Source organism: Eucalyptus grandis, chromosome 3 (assembly GCF_016545825.1).
Source record: "Eucalyptus grandis isolate ANBG69807.140 chromosome 3, ASM1654582v1, whole genome shotgun sequence".
Taxonomy (NCBI): domain Eukaryota; kingdom Viridiplantae; phylum Streptophyta; class Magnoliopsida; order Myrtales; family Myrtaceae; genus Eucalyptus; species Eucalyptus grandis.
The window spans coordinates 30,043,636-30,059,132 of record NC_052614.1 but is presented as its reverse complement, the minus strand read 5'-3'; the positions used below and the strand labels follow the sequence as shown (position 1 = coordinate 30,059,132).

General features: G+C 36.5%; 1 protein-coding gene across 7 annotated transcripts; it reads left to right on the top strand.

Annotated features, from left to right (window-relative positions):
- Positions 1 to 6,461: 6,461 nt before the first annotated feature.
- Positions 6,462 to 14,100, top strand: LOC104437127 (disease resistance protein RPV1-like). 7 transcript variants are annotated; one of them, XM_039309199.1, is made up of 5 exons: positions 6,463 to 7,051; positions 8,989 to 10,089; positions 10,447 to 10,806; positions 10,895 to 12,112; positions 13,575 to 14,100. In XM_039309199.1, exons 2-4 carry the CDS (start codon positions 9,967 to 9,969, stop codon positions 12,050 to 12,052), a joined length of 1,641 nt encoding a protein of 546 aa, XP_039165133.1. In that variant the 5' UTR covers positions 6,463 to 7,051; positions 8,989 to 9,966; the 3' UTR covers positions 12,053 to 12,112; positions 13,575 to 14,100. The 7 variants fall into 7 exon arrangements, with proteins under 7 accessions (XP_039165136.1, XP_039165133.1, XP_039165130.1 ...); XM_039309196.1 differs by having other exon boundaries at positions 12,571 to 14,100; XM_039309198.1 differs by having other exon boundaries at positions 10,895 to 12,725.
- Positions 14,101 to 15,497: the final 1,397 nt, after the last annotated feature.

Genomic DNA, 15,497 nt, shown 5'->3' with positions numbered 1-15,497 from the left:
AGTATGATTTGTTTGCCTTAAGAGCCAAGCGCACTATTTTGGCTACTATAGAATTGATTTTCGAGAAAAATGATTAGCCCACCAGATTAGACTGGTTAGCAGCTCTTTGCTAATTGCTTTTTACTATTCTGTTAGAAATGATTTCGACCTTTCAAGAGAGTGGTGAAGCTTCCTGAGTATTGATTGCTCTCTCAAGATGGATGAGATGAGTCATGATATGCTTTATTAGAAAAAACTTAGTAGAAGAAAATTTAAATGTTTAAAGAGTTAAATTTCGGGATAAAGGCTACATCTAAGATCATGAGCGCAAATTTGACGCAAGCTGATATAAGAGGATCATTTGGAATATTACGTGCATTTTTAAAAGTAAATGAATATGTAAAAATCAATAAGAACGTGGAGCAAACATAAAGATGGGTTGATAGAGAAAGGACAGTAAAGCTAAAATATTTAATTCATATGAGGAAGAAAATGAAAAAGGTAAAAGAGTCTGTGGGCTATACATGTTTCCTTCAATTATGGTCACTATAAAGTGTGCATCATGTGTTCTCTTTCTTTCCGGGAGAGTTTCTTTTTTAATCGATTTCTCATTATTTGTAGGACTCCCTTACTGGTAGGGCAAGGTGATCCATGTTCTTTCGTTTTTTCATTTTTTCAAAGAGGATGTTAAAAAATTGTAATGAAAGAGGGCAGCATATTTAATGTTTAAGTATATATTAGAAACTTGCTGAATCGCTCTATGAATTATATTTTATAAGTCGGCTCTTTAAATCGCTGATGTCATTATGAGTTCATATGGATATTACTTGAATCTTCTTTTATTGCTGCGTGACACTGATTCATTTATTGAAAAGAAGAAGGAGCAAAAATAAAAAATAAAATATTTCTGGTTATTAACCAAGTATGTGTGGTTTGTTCCTCTTATTCTCTTTAGACCTGGACTAGGGCTTTGCTTTATTTTTCCTTTGTTTCTTTTCTGCTTTTGGTGCGCTGCACTCTGCAGCGTTAGGTGCCCTTCAAAACATTTGAAGTTACTTCTATTTTTACCATTTTACTTATTTTTATGTAATGTGTAAAACTTTCCAATAGTACTAATGATAATTCGTAAAATCACACCTAACTTATTCATAACTTTATAATTTTCAAGTTAGTAAAAAAGAAGATGATAATCGTTTATCATTGACATCACACTTAAAAGATGTTGTGGCTAGAACAATCACCTAGAGAGAGTTAATAGGTGATTATACACAATCTAGATAAATTAAACTGGAGTTTAATGCAACCGGATCCAGTATTGCGAAATAATAAAGTGTGATGAGAAATTATTCAACAACTATAATATTTTGTGATGCTATCAAATAAAACAAGAGAGAGTTAAAGGGATAGAGAAATTTGCACACGATAATTATAGTGATTTGACTTATTACAAAACTATGTCCACTATTCGATACCAACGGCCTATTGGTTAAATTTCACTAGAGAATTTATAAGAGTTTACAGAGTTTGAGTATTCTCTACTCAAGTGTGTGTGATTGTATCTTCTAATTTAATATAGTCACTCTAACAAATGCAAAGACTATAATTGCAGCTCACAACAACAAGTGTGTAATAAGGAAGCTCTCTTTGAACTTTGGAATTTCAAATTCATGATCTCATACTCACTGTAGCACCACAATTTCCTTTTATACTCCTCTATTTCCAAGATGACCATTGGACAACATTCTAATTATCATTCTTCTTTTTAACCCATTGGACATGAATGATATGAGAAGATCTGGTCGCCACTTGAATTACCATATTACAACCTCCCTTGATTCAATCACCCATACAACCGAAGTTGGGCTTTTCTTTGTCAGGAACAAGTATCTTGTCTTTGAAAGATTGTGAATCGAATCACGAACCCTTGCTTAGAAAAGATTATGTTGATATTCATCCTTCCTAGATAGATAGACACTGAATATCTTTAAGGAATGAAATTCGAACCAAATTAATAGCTGTTGCACTTCATACATATGAACCAAACTGATTTTGAATATTTCAACGTTTATACTTTGCGTAGAGTCTGAAGATATAAGTCGTCTTGATATTACTTGTGCAAGCTTTACCGTGATCTTCATATTGCTCAAATGACATAATTCAACAATGTCTTTGACATATTAATTCAGAGCTTCGGTTTATTGATCATATGAACAAGTCTTTGAGTCAGATAATATTCAGAATAAAGTCTGAACTAAGTTACTCCAATAATATCACGTGGAAGTTCTTTTGTCAGAATCATTAAAAATCTACATAAAATTTTGTAAATCTTCAAAATAATTTAGGAAGTTTTTCAACAAAAGATATAAAGCCATTCTTAGACATATAATTTAAATATCTATAGTCCAAGTGTCCAAGCCTAGCATGCCACAAAAAAAGAATTGCATTAAACAATAAAAGCAAGAGAACTCTTCATTTCATCGATCCAAAGTTTGATCATGCATGTGATCATCAATTGAATAATGCTTGGGAGAATTACCAAAAAGTCCTAAACCTATTACAATTGTGCCAATTCAGTTTTAAACCTTTTTTTTTATCCAATTTAGTCCTCAACCTTTTGTAATTGTGCCAATTCAGTCCATTCGGCCAAAATTGCCGGCCCGGCACGATGTGGACGCCGGCGGGATAGCCGGCCGGCGAGGTAATTTTTTTAATATTTTTAATATGTTTTTATTTTTTCGAATTTTTAAATATTTTTTAAATATTTTTAATTCTTTTTTTTTGGCCTTCTTCTCCTTCCTCTGGTGGTCGGTGAGAGGTGAGGCCGGCGAGGTCAGCCTCACCGGCCAGGCGAGGGCGAGGGTCGACCTCGCCAGTGGCCGGCGAGGCTACCATCGCCATCGCCGCTCCCACCGCCTCCGCCGCCTCCCCCGCCCCCCCAATCGTTGGCACGATCTCCCCCTCCGAGCTCAAGCGGCCCTCCCGGCCGTGATCGTCGCCAAAACCTTGTTCCAGCACCTCGGACCGACGAGACGAGATCGAGCTCCTCCGCGGGTTCCTCGACTACACCACGCAGCGCGGCGGGGCCTCGCCCTCGCCGGTGGCTTGCGAGGGCCGAGCTCGCCGAATCTAGCGAGGTTCGCCTCCTCCGGTGGCGGCGAGGCTGACCTCACCGGCCCTCACCTCTGGCCGGCCTGAGCAGGAGGGAGAAGAAGGCCAAAAAAATAATTAATTAATTTTTTTTTAAAAAAATTTTAAAAATTCGAAATAAATAAAAAATAAAAATTTTAAAAATTACCTCACCTGCCGGCTGTCCCCCGCCGGATTCACGCGCGCCGCCAGTCAATTTTGACCGGATGGACTGAATTGGCACAATTATAAAATGTTTAGGACTAAATTGAACACACAAAAAAAGAGTTTAGGACTGAATTGACACAATTGCAATAGGTTTAGGACTTTTTTGGTAATTCTCCCAATAATGCTTTCTCAATCCAATTTTTGGATACAATCAAAGAGGTTTTAATGCCTCTCTTACAAAACAAACCGATAGACACAAGATGTTTCTGCCTAATTTCTGGATCATGAATTTAACTTTTGGTCAGACCTAAAATTCAATTCAATTGTTCCTTTTTAAGGAACCTTGGCCGCTGTGTGGTTCCCCATTAGCAACTTGAGTAGAGTGAACTTAAAATATCATTGCGACACACCAATTCATACTCTTCACCTTTCTTTTCGCCTGCATGCTATCCACACCAGCCACCGGGATAATTATTTTGCCATTATTGAGACCAAACTCGCTCTTTGTGCCAATGAGTCACATCACCTTGCTCGTGAAAGTATTCGTGCAAGTGAAGCACTATTGTGAAAATCACATGAAATCAGATTAACTTAGTCATAATTTTATGATTTTCGAGTCAGGATAGGTGGGGCCACCCACATTATTATTGTAAGTAGGATTTGTTCTGCTTTAAGAACCAAGCGCACTATTTTGGTGGCTACAACATTGATTTTTGGGAAAAATGATAAGCTTGCCAGGTTAGACCGGTTAGTACCACTCTGCTGACCGCTTTTTACTATTCTGAGAAATGCTTTCGACCTTTCAAGATAGTGGTGAAGCTTACCGAATATTGCTCTCTTGAGATGGGTGAAATGAGTCAAGAAAGTGGGTATAGCTCGTGCAATATTGGACCACATGGCAGGCTCATGTGTGAATTTTATCTAGGTTTTTAGCTTTCGAGCTAACTTTATCACTAGTTTTTCAAATTGAGGATTATGACGAGTTTTTGAAAAAGTTTAACGTTGTCAGGAAATGCATTATTACAAATAGTTAGTGAAAAAAATTAAGTGTGTTTTTAAAGGATTCCTTACATGATCGCGTATATTACAAAATATGTAAACCACGTGCAAGGTTAAGCCATGTGGCACGCTCACTTGCTAGCTTATCCCTCTAATTTTTATGGCAGTCACTTTAGCATAACTCGAAACTTATCAAATTTCAATTTCCTCATCTCTAATTCTTAGGTATATTTTGGTAATAAATCACAGTCGTACTGTACATATAGATTCTATTTTGAAATATCTTTATGCTGAATTTTTTTGGTCGATGGAACAATTGCTCATATTCTGCGACTAAAATTATTAGTGCTAAAATTATGGTAATTCATTTCAATGGAGGAAAACAAGTCTTGCATCTAAGTTATATATATATATATATATATATATATATATATATATATATATATATATATATATATATATATATATATTAGTTGATGAAAGAAAGAAACATTGATGGAACAGATTCCTGCATATGAATGAAAAAAAGATCAATTAAATGCTTAAAAAGATAAATCTCATGATAAAGGCTTCATCTAAGATTATGAGTCCATATTTGATGAAAAACTGATATAAGAGAATCGTTTGGAATATTACCTGCATTTTTATGAATAAATGAATATTAAAAAACCAATGTATTGCTCGGTTTGCTTTTGAGGCCCTTTGTCACTTAATTTAGAAGACAAGAAACATCTTTTTTAGGAGCCAAGTCCTGTTTGAAAGCATATCATCAAAGCCGTTAAGGACAAGGTTACTACATTCAGCAATGTGGTGGACACACCAAGGAATAGGAGGATTCAACGAAGTTGAGGACTTGATCCCTCTATTTCCTCTTCCGAGGTGTCAATCTTTCTTTGTAAAGTTTGCTTGAGGGTTGTTACTGTTTTGGTTTCCCCTCTTTCTCTTTTTCTCTTGACAACTTCCACTCTTAATGATTTATTTTTTTACCATGAGTGCAAGTTTTTTTGGTGCCAAGATTATTTTGTTGTAAAGTTCCTTTCGGTTAAAAGTCAATACTAATCTTACCTTAAAAAAAAAAAAAGACCAATAAGAACATTGAGTAAACATAATGATGGTCTGATTAAAAAAGGACACTAAAGCTAAAATATTTAATTCATAGAAGGAAGAAAATGAAAATGGTAAAAGAATTTGTGGGCTATACCAGTTCCCTTAAATTACGGTCACCGTGAAATGTGCCACGCACGTTTCATTTCTTTTCGGGAGAGTCTTTTTTTTAATCGATTCCTCATGATTTTGTTGTAGTATATTCTTACTGTAAAGCAAGATGCTCCGTCCTTTTTTTTTTTTTTTTATTTATTCCAATTTGGTTTAAGAAGTGATAAAAAAAAAAGGTAATCGAAAAGCACTATCTTTTTGTATATCACATCTTATAAGTCGGCTTTTTGTATCTATGATATTATGATTTCATATGGATATTAATTCGTTTATTGACTGAAAGAATAATGGAAAAGAATAGGGGAAAAAAATACGGGGTTATCAACCAAATTTGGGTGGATTGGACTTTAGTTCCACTTCTTCTCTTTAGAACAGGAATACTTCTTTGCTTTATTTTTCCTTTGTTTCTTCTCTGTTTTGGCAGGTGCTCTTTTTTTTTTTTTTTTTTTTTGGTCGAAATTGGCAGGTGCTCTTTAGAGACATGAAATTACTTCTACTTTTCACCATTTTACTCAATTTGATGTGATGTATAAAAAAAAAAAAAAAAAAAAACAGATGTTAATCCGCAAAATTCTATGAAACTTTTTCATAATTTTATGACTTTTAAGTTAGTCAAAAAAGAGGGTAGGAGGGACCACCCGCATTATTATCGCACAATCCGATTTAATAACAGCCAATCCCACTATTTTGGCGGCTATGTCGTTGCTTTTCGAGAGAAAGGATCTAACTCGTCACTGCTTTTCGCTGTGGCTCTTTGCCTTTGCTAATGGGAACGGGTTAAGCCTTTACGGACAGAAATGAAAGTAGAGAGCATAGGCTACGTGCCCCGCCTTTCCAGACAGAGGTGAAGTTCCCCGAAACGTCCTTTAAGATTAGAGAAACTGTGTCATATTTCGCCTGGAAAAAAGAAAAAAAAGAAAAAGGAACTACAGAAACTTTCTCTTGAGATCCCCTATATAAATCATAATGGGTCGTGCCCGTTTTAATTTGCAGTGACATTTCTACTTGTCTAGCAACTTTTGGCTTCATAGAGCTCAGAAATCAGCTTTTGCTGAACTGGTGCTACTCTGGTGTTTAATTTTCTCCAATTGGTCGCGATGGAAGGGTGTGACTATGAAGTGTTCTTAAGCTTCAGAGGACCCGACACGCGCACCAGCATCACCGATCACCTCTACACCCGTCTCACAGAAGCAGGGGTCCGGACATTTAGAGATGACGAAGAGCTCCGCATTGGTGAAGAGATCGGCCCAGATCTCATAAGAGCCATTGAGCAGTCGAAGATCTCCATACCCATATTCTCTAAAAATTATGCTTCCAGTAAATGGTGTCTCAAGGAGTTGGCCCAAATGGTGGAGTGTAAGAAATCAAGGGGACAGAAAATCATGCCCATTTTCTACTACATCGAACCATCTGAGGTTCGATACCAAACCGGTGGTTATGGTGACGCCTTTCATTCACATGAAAAGAAGAAGCGGGTGGATGAGGAGACCATCCCCGAGTGGAAAGCTGCTCTCAATGAGATTGGCGGGTTAAAGGGGTGGAACATAGAGAACATAGCTAACCGGTACGTAATTATCCTCCACCCTTGATGAATGCCAAAATGCAGGAGACCATGATATTTAAGTATAAATGCTTTTCAGTTGTAGCTACGCTGGTTCCCTTCGTTTCAGTAACGTGTCAACCTTCCAGTTTGATCTCTTGTTTATTGTTCATGAGACGGGAGACGTTTACTATATGATAATCGTAAGGCTATTTCGAGAAGGAGAAGCTTGTATAAGGAAAATGCATGCGCGCCCGTCCACTATAAAATGACAATGGGACGGTCAAAGGCCAGCCACAAATCCTTTCGGAGGAAACCGGTGGACTTCCTGAACCAGTTTAATCATTGAATCCATGTTTTCTTCTTCTTAATATTTTCGACTTCTACGTTCTTTATTGCAACCTCAAATTTTAGAGACAAAATCAGAATAGGCCACACTGAATCATTTTTCTTGAAATTTTCACTATGATTTGCTTCTTTAAATAAAACAAGAAATTTGTTCTCTTCTTATAGCTTTTTTATTTAAAAAATTCATTTTGTCCCTACTGATTTTTTTTTTTTTTTTTTGGAATCTCTACTGATTCATTATTCTTATTTTGATAATTTCTTTAATTCATTTATTTTATGCATAATCGATATCAAGTGTCTAAATTTAGGTCATGGGAAAGTCCTTCTAGAACAATTTAATTTGAGTGAAAGGAATGATGAACTATTTCATTATGCAATGATTTTCATCTTTAAATGAGAAGCTAATGTTTCAAGTATTTTTTATCTTTTAAATTTAACAATTTTTTTACTGATATTCACAATTATTTTAGTAAGCTATAATATTTTTTATCTTTTAAATAATTTTTCATCATATTCAAGAAAATTGATTCCGTGGGCATCCTTCTGATTTTGTCCCTAAATTTGAGCTTGTTATTGGTATTTAATTATTTATATTTCAGTATTTAAAGAAACATAGAAGTCAAAAAAAAAAAAAAAAAAAAGAACGGAATTACGGGGTCAAAAATGGAAACCAGTTACCGGTTTTTTCAAAAGATTTGTGGCTAGCCTTTGACCGTTCCACTGTTATTATGCAGTGGATGGTCATGCTAACCACTCCCCTCGTTTAAACATCAGAAGTGACCGTAAAAATCATCAGCCTTTTTTCTTCTTAGGAAAATGAGAAGGTGATAGCCCATTAGTTTTAGGCATGTGAAAGGAATGAGAATTATTTTTACTTTCCAAGCTGTCAAATAAATTTTGGATTATGTGACAAGAGTGACTTAATTCGATCATGTGTGAGATGGTGTTCCTTGTTTGATGCAAACAAGAGTCATAGACAATGAGAAGGTGATAAGGTTTCTTTTTCGATGAAGAGTTGACTAAAATATCAAGGGATTAATATATCAATTCTCAAATATTACAGATTTTTTTGCAAAGTTAATGAACATTTAATACGGTGCAATTATGGGTGTAATTTTTTCTCGTATAATCCATATTTTTCTTTTGCTTCACTGGTAAAAAGTTCTAAGCCTAGGTAGCGATCAAAATATGCCATCCATGGTTTATATGAAACTAGGCAAAGATATTTGTAGATGAAAGCCAGTATATGATAGAAAGCTAATTGCACTACTTATTGTTGCCGGCTGCCCGTCATTTGGTAGAGTGTTGGCGGTCCAAAATGCACCGTTATTCCTAGAGAATAACGTGCTGTTATATTAGCATGGCCTTTTTCTTATTAGCAAGATATAGTGATCACGTTCTGTAATTTGATTTGAACATCTTCCTAGCATGTCCTTAAAATTATTCTTTCTGACGTGTGCAATGTGTTATGTTCCATCTGCGGTTGCACTTCTTGTTACATCATCTGGCTTCCACTGACTGCTATCAATTCCTAATGTCATAGATTTCAGCTTGTCGATTCTAACATACTTTCTACTTTGCCTTGGCCCCTCTCTCGTCGTTTATATCGTTAGGCACGAAGGACAACTAGTTAAACAGGTCGTTACTAACGTTTTAAGTGAGCTGAAGAAGGCTTATTTGGCGGTTAGTGACTTCTTGGTTGGCGTTGACTACACAGTGAAAGAAATTACGGGGATTATAGACACTGCCACTGATGATGTAAAGATCGTGGGAATCCATGGTATGGCTGGCATCGGAAAGACGACTCTTGCCAAAGTAGTCTACAACCAGTTTTCTCGGGACTTTGCTTACTGTTGTTTCCTTCCTGATGTTAGAGATACTTCAAACTCAAAAGGAATTGTGTATTTGCAGAACCGACTAATTTCAGATCTCTCAAAACAGACATTTTCGAGTATTGATAGCAAGGACGAGGGAATGAGGACGATCAAAGAGAGATTTTCTAGTAAGAAAGTCCTTGTTCTTTTTGACGATATTGACGACGAGAGTCAACTAACTGCACTTTTGGGGGGGCAAGTTTGCTTTGGTTCTGGAAGCTTGATACTTATAACCACAAGAAATGAAAGGGTTCTCCGTGCATTCCAAGTGAAGTTGATTTATCATATTGGTGTATTGGATTCTGATAGTTCCCTTCAGCTATTTAGCAAGCATGCTTTCAGAAGAGATCACCCTCCATATGAAAAATTAAAGCAATCCAAAGAAATTGTGGAGATCGCTCAAGGTCTTCCATTGCTTCTTGAAGTTATGGGTTCAACTTTATCATTATGTGGACAAACTAAAGAAATATGGGATGATTACCTAGAGAAGTGGAGAAAAGGTCCCATTGAGAAAACTCGAAGTAAGTTGATGATAAGTTATGAAGCATTGGATCTTAGTCAAAGGCAAATATTTCTTGACATAGCCTGTCTTTTTGTTGGATATGATAAGAATATAGTAATATACATGTGGAAAGATTGTGGTCTATGCCCAATAGAAGGTCTTGAAGTTCTTCAATTGATGTCATTGATCAAAATTGAGAAGATAATAAATTGTGTATGCACAATCAATTAAAAGATCTTGGTAGAGAAATTGTTTCTCAAGAAAGTGGTGAGCAATTAGAGAAGCAAAGTAGACTGTGGAATCACAAAGATGCATTGAACGCACTACTAAGCAAGAAGGTAATTCTTGGGTTTGATTTCTTTTTTTGCATGAGAAATCACATTAAGTAATTTGGAGCTATCCTACATAATGAAAGCAATTGCAATTATTCAACGTTTACATTTTAAAATTCCGCTTATTCATTTTTTTAATTAAGAAAATTAAAATTTCAAAACTCATTCTCGGTACTCTCCATATTTGGTCCATGAGAATGATGAGAGCGAACTTAAGAAACTATAGGTACGCTCGATTATCTAAAACCCTATCTATGCCTCAAAATATCTATGCCTCAAAATAAGGATAGAGCTAGATCTGTTCTCTTAATTAGCTAATTGTAGCCTTCTTTTTCGTTAATTTTTTCTTGTTTTATTATTCAGAAAAATGAAAAGCTCCAAGCCCTCCGTCTAATGTTTGAGGATTCGTCAGATTATCGTTTCACTCTCGAAGGATTTGCAGCGTTTCCAAATCTAAGGTTCCTTCATATGGATAGTCGAAAACTCACTGACGAGCTCTTTTCTGAGGTTACACTTCTTTGGCATAACAAGTCCTTGGTCACGTCATTGACGAACTCTTATCTGGGCAAGAAGCAACTTCTTCCAGATTTAAGATGGTTCTCTTGGCATAATTCTCCTATGCGAATATTGCAAATAAGCAATTTTTCATTGAGTAACTTAGTCATTCTTGATTTTTCAAGAAGTAAACTTACTCATGATTGGAGCGGATGGAAACATATCAAGGTACCATCAATTCTGTAATAGTCTTACAAGTGTTTACATTCTCTTGAAGTAATTAAATTTACTGACAATTGTCTTATTGGTGTTACAGACAGCAGAGAAATTAAAAGTTCTTAACCTTTCGGAGTGTGAGCTATTGTTCAGGACTCCTGATTTCTCTGAATTTTTAAAGTTGGAGAGATTGATTCTTGAAAAATGTGAAAGATTAGCTGAAATCCACTCATCAATCGGTCAACTGAAGTTCTTAGTTTTCTTGAACTTGAACTTCTGTAGTGATCTCCGCTATCTACCACAAGAGTTGGGCGGATTGCCAGCCCTCGTAGAACTTCTCCTTGATGGAACTTCTATACGAGAAATTCCGCATTGGTGGGTTATGAAGAACCTGAAGAAGCTTTCAATGGATGCAACACCAATTATTCAACTACCTGACTCCATTGGGGCACTTATAAATCTTCAAAGCTTATCTTTGAATTGGTGCTCGAATATGGGCAGACTTCCGCACTCCATTAAGGAATTACGATCATTAATTAAGTTGGATCTATTGGAAACAGGAATCACAAAGTTCCCTGACTCTATGGGAAGTCTAGAGAATCTGAAAGAATTAAAACTTTCGTGGTGCTATGGGTTGGGGGGCATCTCTGACTTGCCTAGACTTCCCATAAGCTTGACTTCTTTGGCGATCTCATCTCCATCTTTGATAACAATGCCAGATCTTTCGAGCTTGATCAATCTAAAACAACTATTATTGTGCATGGGAGTGCGTGATGTCTCTGGCCCATCTGAGTTGGTGCAACTGCAAGATCCCATGCCTTCGTGGATTGGTAGGTTATCCAAATTGGAAGTCTTGACCCTGACACTCCCACACATGACCAACCTATCTCCTGAGCTAGGTATGCTTCCTCACTTGAGATCTCTTCATCTTCATGGTTGCCAAGCTCTGGAATGCATTCCGCAGATTCCCTCGAGTGTCTCAAAGCTTCACATCATAGATTGCCCATCACTTACCACACTTGATATCTCCACCTTGAAGAACCTATCGGAACTGTATGTCCTTGCCACACCTCTGGAGAATCTGTCTGGGCACGAACTTTTCTACAGTGTGCCAGAATGGAAGATAAGTAAGGACTATGCGCACGATTTGCAAGCGCATTTGAGATCAAAGATGTTGGAACAGCACGGACTCACAAAAATATGTTGGGGCGTAGTAGAGAAATGGAGAGAGGGTATTTTTCAGTTCTTGGGAAAATAAGAAGATATGTCTCTTAAGTGAAGAGACGACTGGTTAAGATCCAAAATCACGCTTACAAAGGTACAATTGCATTCCCAATGTTTATGAGCTTTTCCAAAAATTTTATACTTTACAGTTCTTTTTGTCCTTAAAGGAGGGCATTGCCATTATATTTATTCACTGAGACCACTTCACACTACGCATGGCTAATTACCTAAGAAAAAAATTCAAACTTTAGATCCAACCCTCAATTCAATCCCGAATTTTTGTTGTTTAAATAATGATCTTTAACTTTCAATCTACTCCCAAGGTTACAGCACCAATCTTACCATTAAGGGTCCTTATTCTATATCGGTTAATTTTCCTATCTTCAATTTGTATTGTAAACTGCTAGTTGCAATTCTTCGTGCCATTAATTAGTTTCATTTTTTTACTTTTCTTCACTTCAATTTCACGTTCGATCGAGTCTATTTTTGAGCTCAAGTCTTTGCCTTTTCACCAATTGATCTACTCATCTCTACTTGACATGGCGGCCAAAGACTCGACGCGGTGGAGTTTATATGCATACAACTGAAAGAAGACAAACTGCTCCTCATTTCAGGACTAAATGGATTCAGTGTAAAACAAGATGCAAGGAAGCCTTTACTTTATATATCTCCATATTCTATTGAACGACACTTGGGTCCTCGCCCGAGTATGTATTGGCAGGTCGCCTTGCTTTTGTTTCTGGTGGAGTCTCGTTTTAAGGTTCTGTTGGAATTATATCTCGCTGCACAGCAATCGAGTGTCTTCTAAGTTGGTTTTGGATCTTGGTTTTTGGGGGTTTCTCTTGCTCTTCTGTTTCTTTTCTTATTTCGCATTTAATGTGTATTGCTCCTTTTGATTTCTGTTCCGTTGTAATGATTTCTTGTTCCACAAGATCATGCATGACCCAGTGCGTGGTATTGGTTAATCGTAGGAATCATAGCCAATCTAATTTAACTGGGTTTTTGAGAGGCTAAAGCATCTTAATTGAATGTGTTGTACTATCATTTGAGTCAATTAGGTGTCTGTTTGGTTTTAATGACTATTCTCCAAGATCAATTTTAGTTATCTTTCTTGATCCATGCGGTTATGATAACCAAGATTATGTTATTGGTTATTGTAGGAATTGTAGTGTGTTGAGACTGGGTAGCCTGAAGCAAGAGCATCTTTGACAGAATTGTGCTATCATTTGTATCGATTGGATGTTTGTTCTATCCTCATGATTATTATCTGTGATTGATTTTGGTGGTCTTTCTTGTTCCGCGAGTTTATGAATAACCCAGTACATGTTATTGGTTATTGCAAGTATTATAGTTAAGACTGAATTAAATCTGGGTTGTGCGAGGCTAAGGCATCTAGATTAGTATGATTGTTCTATCATTTCTTTCTGGCTTGCTCCAAGGGTAATACCTCACAGCTGATGGAGACATCGTGCCTTTTCTTTCTGGCTTGCTCTGAGTGTCTTTGTGGTTAACCCCTTCATGTTGGGACCTAATAAAGCTGTTTTTCTGCATTGCAGGAGCAAATTGTTGATATGGCAAGGCTTACTACATCTAAAGTAGATTAGAGGGAAGGCCTTCAGAGACCTGCAAATTGCAGTTGTAAATTCTTAGGAGCTTCATTTCAGTATGGACTGTTCTGAGTTCCAGTTCAAGTTTACTATAGTGGGTGAGAGTGGTTTCTTTTGTGGTGTTTTCCAGTTTCGATCGGTTTGCTACATTGATAAGTCCCGTACCCTCTCCTTTTTTTTCTTGTTACTTATGTCTTCTTGCTGTGGAGAGCTCTTGGATGTTTGATAGGTTCAGTTTTCACTAGAACTGGGTGATCCGTATTTTGTTGAATACCAGCAGGATTGTCCGCAGAAATGATCAGTTTGAGTGATTTTAAGTTCTCCCCAAAAGAGTGCAATGTGGTGTTTGAATAGTCTAGCCGACCAGGAAGTTGACTCTTGAAAGTGTTTCTAGAGTTTTTCCCTTTTCTTCTGTAGAAAAGATGCGGCAAGCATCAGTAATGATATTTCTTAAGTTCGGCTGGTTCTATCCTCATCCAGGCCTAATGATTTCTACAGATCAGCGATCTCTGAGGCACACCATCCATGAATCCCCGATTTGGATTTTCGATTTGAGTCTCATCTCCGGTCATAACAAACTTACATCTATTATGTTTCTCGGTTAGGTGAAGTAATATGGAAACCAAACCCGACCAAATACAACCTGAAGCATCAACGTACGGCCAGTTAAGAACTGGATTAAAACATGGGCATCTTACCCTTGCAAACTGGAGATTTGTGAATTTAAGGATTTGATTTTGCTAGATAAATCTAAACATTTTTTCAATATCTTTTTCCTTTTATGAAAATGACTCGCATGTCATCTGTTGAATTCCACTCCTAAGTGCTCTAGACATGTAAAATAGATATGCATGAGTGCTCAAGCAATTAAAAATTAAATCAAGCACTAATAAAGATCAAACAACTAAAGTAAATATATAATGAGGAAGATTAAAAAAAAAAAAAACCCGAGTTGTCTCAGGTAATAATTAAACAAGGCCTCACCATTAAGTCTTGAGACACGACTCCCCATGAACTATAAATCAAAAGTATTCGTGCGCTCATCTTAAAAGAAGGTTGTTTATGAATTATCTAACCATATATGCAAATTAGATGTAATCCTATATATATATATATATATATATATATATATATATATATATATATATATATATATATATAGGTCTTTTCTTTTATTCACTCTTACAAAACCGAAATAAAGCCCAGAAGTCTCTCTAAATGTACTAACCCTAGGCGGCTGAAATTAACTAATCAATCTAAATTAACACTATCAATAAATGACCTCATAATTTAAGATACAAAATGAACTATCGTGCCTTAAAGATATTCTATACACTACATGCTAAATTAAACAATAAATGATGATGCAATCTTTTATTGTTTTTATCATTAACCTGTATGAATTAGCAAACTATAGCCCATGTGAATACATGAAAAGCGGTAAAGGTTTGATCTTTTTGACATGAGCGCAAGCAAGGATCAATGACAAAGACTTCGGCCTATTTTCCATGAATCTCTGCAAAACAGAATATCAAAATTCTTCCAAACCAAGCAAATCCTAATCGACTTGTATAGAAATCAAAGCAAGGGTAATCTAACACTAAGGAACACGTTAGATAACAACAAATTCAATGGAAGTTGACAAAGGGGCCGTGACTAAGGACACCTAGAGGAACCGGACATGAAAAGCATACAGGGGGAATCATCAGTCCAATCCGTTTCAACGCTAACGTGTAAAAAGATCATCAATATAATTCAACCAACGCAAATCCGCGCAACATAGGACAATCCCAAGCGGTAAAGTTGGTGAGATCTTTCTCCGATTAAGCTCATGCAGAGGAGAATCAAAACTTGAGGAACCTAGAGATGGAC

Bases quoted from the DNA above. Each gene is read 5' to 3' on its own strand.
- LOC104437127 (XM_039309199.1), top strand. From the start codon at position 9,967: ATGCACAATCAATTAAAAGATCTTGGTAGAGAAATTGTTTCTCAAGAA. The intron at 10,090-10,446 runs GTAATTCTTGGG...TTTATTATTCAG, and splicing joins ACGCACTACTAAGCAAGAAG to AAAAATGAAAAGCTCCAAGC. The intron at 10,807-10,894 runs GTACCATCAATT...TTGGTGTTACAG, and splicing joins GCGGATGGAAACATATCAAG to ACAGCAGAGAAATTAAAAGT.